Source organism: Alexandromys fortis, unplaced genomic scaffold (assembly GCF_014885135.2).
Source record: "Alexandromys fortis isolate MF-2015 unplaced genomic scaffold, M_Fortis_MF-2015_v1.1 scaffold_129, whole genome shotgun sequence".
In the NCBI taxonomy this organism is placed as follows: domain Eukaryota; kingdom Metazoa; phylum Chordata; class Mammalia; order Rodentia; family Cricetidae; genus Alexandromys; species Alexandromys fortis.
The window spans coordinates 2,705,183-2,710,790 of record NW_026068022.1 but is presented as its reverse complement, the minus strand read 5'-3'; the positions used below and the strand labels follow the sequence as shown (position 1 = coordinate 2,710,790).

The 5,608-nt window shown below is 37.3% G+C and overlaps 1 protein-coding gene across 1 annotated transcript in view; it reads left to right on the top strand.

The window, feature by feature from the left end:
* Positions 1–1,910: 1,910 nt before the first annotated feature.
* Ipo7 (importin 7) overlaps positions 1,911–5,608 on the top strand; it is a 44,494-nt gene continuing 40,796 nt past the window's right edge. Inside the window, exons 1-2 of the mRNA XM_050163269.1 lie at positions 1,911–1,992; positions 4,966–5,119. Of these exons, the coding sequence (XP_050019226.1) occupies positions 1,956–1,992; positions 4,966–5,119 (191 nt within the window). The 5' untranslated portion in view covers positions 1,911–1,955. The remainder of the gene's footprint in view (positions 1,993–4,965; positions 5,120–5,608) is intronic.

Sequence of the window (5,608 nt, the reverse complement as noted above, 5' to 3'; positions counted from 1 at the left end):
TTTGAACATCGTTATTTGCTTGTGTATGAATCCTGGACTTACCTTGAAGTAATTCTTAGTTTCCCAAGTGCTAGAATAGCAGGTACGTTCCTTCAGTCTTGTTTTTTGTTTTTGAGACAGTAACCTAGGTTAGTTTTGAACCTTGAACTCCTGTTCCTTCGCCTTTTCTCTCTGGCTTATGCTCCACCACACCCAGAAAATTTATATTTGTTTTTGTTTGTTTGTTTTGATTTATTTTTCCAGATAGGGTTTTTTCTGTGTAACCCTGGTTGTCCTGGAACTTCTTCTTTAGACCAGGTTGGCCTCGAATTCAGAGAGCACCTGTCTCTGCCTCTCGAGTGTTGGATTAAAGGATGCACCACCACCACCCGGCTAATATCATTTCCTTTTTTTCTTTTTTAATTTATTTTATGTACATTTGTATTCTGCCGTCATAGGTATCTATTTGAGGGAGTTGGATCCCTTGGAATACAAAGTTATAGATAGGTGTGAGCTGCCATGTGGATGCTAGGAATCAATCTGGTTCCTCTGGAAGAGTAGCAGCCAGTGCGCTTAACTGCTGAGCCATCTCTCCAGTCCTCATAACATTTATTACCAAGAGCCAGGCGGTGGTGGCGCATGCCTTTAATCCCAGCTCTCGGGAGGCAGAGGCAGGCTGATCTCTGTGAGTTCGAGGCCAGCCTAGTCTACAAGAGCTAGTTCCGGGACTGGCACCAAAGCTACAGAGAAACCCTGTCTCGAAAAATAAAAACAAAACAAAACAAAAAAACCATTTATTACCAAGAATACTACTCAGAATTTGGGAAAATCCCTCACTACTTTGGTTATGAAACAAGACCTTAGTGACAGCCTTGTAAAGATTTAGGAGGTCTTTAGGCTAAACCAGTGCTATAAAGTCATCATTTAAAAATTATAAAGAAAAAATTATAAAAACAGGTTGGAGAGAAAGCTCTGTAATTAAGAGCACTGACTGCTCCAAAGGAATCACATACCCTGGCCTCTAGGGACACAGAGAATGCAGGAAGGTAAAATAGCCATATACATAAAACAATTTAAAAAGAAAATCATCTGTCGAATGTAGTAGGTGGCTGTAAATATATATATAGTTTATATGTTTTTTATATATTTATATAATTTCTGTGAATGGCACTTTTATGATAACTCTAAAGTGGGCTTTTTGGTCTCTTAATTTAGAAGCAAACCTTCCTAGTTTGGAAGCATGTACATACTACTGTTATTTGATGAAAGCAAGATGGGTACAGTCAAAAGGCTCAGCCTGGTCTTGGCCCTACTACTGTGGTGACTTAATACTTAACCTCATTATGGCTCATATTTTTGTATTTTGAGAGAGTTTTTCTGTAACAGCTGTAACAGATCTGATTGTCCTGGAACTTGCTATGTAGACCAGGCTGGCCTCAAACTCACAGAGAGCTGTCTGTTTCTGCCTCCCTTGTGTTAGGATTAAAGACGTGAGTGACCGTGCCTGGTTCCAATATTATCTTTTTAAATTGTTTTAATTTTATGTGTATGAGTACATCATGTGTGTGCAGTGTCCTTAGAGACCAGAAGAGGATGTGTGATCCCCTGGAATTCTTTAGGGAATGGTTATGAGACTCAAACTCATGATTTTTATGCTTCCACCCTCTGAGTACTTCCTTGTGAACTGAGATTAAAAGTGTGAGCTACTGTACCCAGCAGAATACAATCATTCCAGTATATACTTATATAAAATAGCAGAAAGTAGACATTAAGTCTTTGATACCAAGCAATCCCAGCACTAAGAAGACTGAGGAAGGGGGATGGTGAGTTCAAGGCTTACCTGGACTATGTAGTGAGACCGTCTCTTAAGTAAATAAAATTATGTTCATCTATAGAAATTTAAAGTCTTTCTTTTGCTTGCTTGTTTGTAGGCACACAAGTCTCTGAATTTTGTTTCAACACTGCTCCAGATCACTATGTCAGAACAACTGGATTTACCTGTGAGACAGGCAGGCAAGTTTCTTGAATTATTTCTTGAATATATACAAACAAAATATATTGATTGAAAGTAATGTTAATAAACTAGCGAAGTATTGTGGCTTGGCCTTTCAGTAATTTCCTTCCGAATGCTGTGGGACAATGGTCTTTTAGCCTGTCACTTGTATTATTTTAATAAAATGCTGATTGGCCAGTAGCCAGGCAGGAAGTAGAGGTGAGGCCATGAGAACAGAATTCTGGGAAGAGGAAGAGTCAGTCTGCAGTTGTCATCCAGAAACAAAGGAAGCATGATGTGACTGCCGCGTCGAAAAAGGTACCAAGCCACGTGGCTAACAAAGACAAGAATTATGGGCTGATGTGACTTATAAGAGTTAATAAGAAGCCTGAGCTAATAGGGCAATCAGTTTATAATTAACTTAGACCTTTGTATATTTCTTTGGTCAACACCTGAGAATCCATTTATTTCTGGTGTGTATAGCAACAACAAGTTTCTGGTATTTGGCAGAATTTAAAGGAAATTTTGAGATTTATTTTCATATTTTGTATATGGGTATTACATACATGTATGTCTGTGCACCCATTCCTCTCAGGTCAACAGAAGGTGTTAGAGAAATTTGAGCTGCTTTTATGGGTGCTAATAATCAAATCCAGGTCCTGGAAGAGGACTCAGTGCTCAAAATATACTTGTTTTTTGTTTAATGTGTGTGTCTGTGGAGGCCCATAAAGGGTGTCATCCCCTTGAACAGGAGTTAAGATGCTTGTGAGCCACCATGTGGGTGCTCATAATTGACCTGGGTCTTCTGGATGCTCTGAGCTTTCCTAAAAAAAATTAGTTTTATTATCACAATTGTCTGTAACTCCAGCTCAAATGAAGGTTACATAGCCTTTAATTCCCAAATTTTACTAGAATGAAAGTGTTTAACGTATAAAAAGTTTGGTTCTTAATACATTGTAGTCTTGAATTTTATTTTAGAATTGGATTTTAGAAGATTAAATTATCCTTAAATTATTTCAGTGTGGGGGGCTGGAGAGATGGCTCAGTGGTTAAGAGCATTGCCTGCTCTTCCAAAGGTCCTGAATTCAATTCCCGGCAACCACATGGTGGCTCACAACCCATAAACTTAGTAAAAATTTAAAGCGTAATTGTTGACTTTAGGGTGACATTCTTCAGCTGATTGAAATTCTAGTGCATGACTATGGTACTTCCATCTGCCAGCTTTGAATGATGAGTTCATTTTGTTTTACAGTAGTACATTTGGGGTAGACTGTATACTTGTACTGTAGTTTTCAGTTGTTTATGTTTTGTCAAAATGAAAAACTTTCACACTACCAAAGCAAATATGGATACATTTGATTCCTGTGTTTGTTATAATGGAAAGAAATATTTAGCTATAGTGAGAATTACCAGGTCTTATTTTTCTTCTTGCTGTGTTTTGGGTGATAAAGCTAATTATATAGTAGTGTTAATCTGGAATATGTCAGTCCCATATCTTTTACTGTAGTTATAGTTTATTTATTTATATAATTTTTAAAAAATATTTATTAATTTATTATGTATACAATATTGTCTGTGTCTATGCCTGCAGGCCAGAAGAGGGCACCAGACCCCATCACAGATGGTTGTGAGCCACCATGTGGTTGCTGGGAATTGAACTCAGGACCTTTGGTAGAGCAGGCAATGCTCTTAACCTCTGAGCCATCTCTCCAGCCCAGTTTAGTTTTTTTTTTAATATCTCAAGATTAAGTATTCATTAAATTCTTAAGATTCAGTTACCTTTATTTAAATGGGTGTTGGACTTCAGGTCGAATTTACCATCAAAAAGCTAATCTACAGAATTTAGGGATCGATTTCCTGTTACACATTTCTATCCACATTCCCTAGATGGCTGAGTAAAGAGCCTTGTTAGTAATATACATCACACTGCATCATCAGCTTGTTAACTGTCAGACAGCAGTGTGCAAAGGTAGCAGTATGGTGGCTGACAGCAGATCATAACCTAGGGGTTTTTGTTTTTTTAATAATTTATTTAATGTGCATTGGTATGAAGGTATCATGAGATCCCTTGAAACTGGAGTTACAGACAGGTAGAAACTAACATGCATGTGCTGGGAATTTAACCCAGGTCCTAAGGAAGAACAGCCCAGTACTCTTAACTACTGAAGCGTCTTCCCCAGTCACTATAATCTAGGGTTTTTGAGCACAGCAAATTTTCTCATAAAATAATAAGAATTTGAAGTGCTGTGTGATTAAAAATAATCAATTTAGACACTGAGAACCTTTATATACTATGTTTTTTCCTATGATCATGTTTATGTAGTCAGTTGTAGGAACTGTAATTTTGGTTTTTCAAGGCAGGGTCTTTCTGTGTAGCCCTAACTGTCCTGGAACATGCTCTTTTGACCAGGCTGGCCTCAAACTCACAGAGATCCACCTGCCTCTGTTTCCCGAGTGCTGGGATTAAACGCCACCATGTGTCCCCCACTTTGGAACTGTATTTGTATGGTTTGGTGCTTAGGGGTTTTCTTTAGAAAATGATTTTGGTATACTGTTTATTTTGTGTTCTTTTGGACTGTATTTTTTTATTATATGCTTTCCCTCTTATTTTAAGATTTATTTATTATGTATACAGTGTTCTGCCTGTATGTTTGCCTGCAGGCCAGAAGAGAGGAGGCGGAAATTTTTTTTTGCAACAACTTAAAAATAAATAAATAAATAAATAAATAGAGAGAACACCAGATCTCATTAGGGAGGTTGTGAGCCACCATGTAGTTGCCGGGAATTGAACTCAGGATCTCTGGATTGAGCTGTATGTTTAATAATTTTGTGTCTAATGCCTACAAATGAATGTTAAATGTGTGTTTTGATTATTGGCTTGAAATAATTTTTTATTACTTTGCTTACAAAAGAATCTCTTCCTAATATTGATGTTTCCAAGAGATATTCTGTTTTTACAGTAAACATTACTTTATGAATGGTCTGTATTGTAGGTGTTATTTATTTGAAGAATATGATAACACAGTATTGGCCTGATCGGGAAGCAACACCCGGGGACATCTCCCCATATACAATTCCAGAAGAAGACCGACATTGCATTCGAGAAAACATTGTAGAAGCCATTATCCACTCACCCGAGCTTATCAGGTATGTTTTTAAAATTTATCCATTATTGCAGACATGTGTTTGTGTATGTCTGTTTAAATTTTCTTTTTTCAGCCCCCCCCCCACTTCTTTTTTTTTTATTATTATTAATTTTTTTGGAAACAGGGTCTAACTTTGTAGACCAGACTGGCCGTGAACTCACAGAAAACCACCGACCTCTGCCTACTGGTACTACAATTAAAAGTACTTAACCTGACATTTTTATAGCATAAAGTTACATCACATGTTGTCATAGAATGAATGCACTTAGATTCATTGTATTGTGATTGAACTTTATGTGATCAGACAAATGGTAGAGTCTGGTGCAGTACATGGCTGCAATCAGCATTTCAGAGGCTGAGGTTAGTTTACAGCAGCGGAAAGCTCTGTCTCAGAGAAGGCAAGTACTGAGGGTGTGGCTCAGTAGTAGAATACTTAACACACATACTGTCCCAACTTTTATTTCTTTTTTTTTTTTTTTTTTTTTTTTTT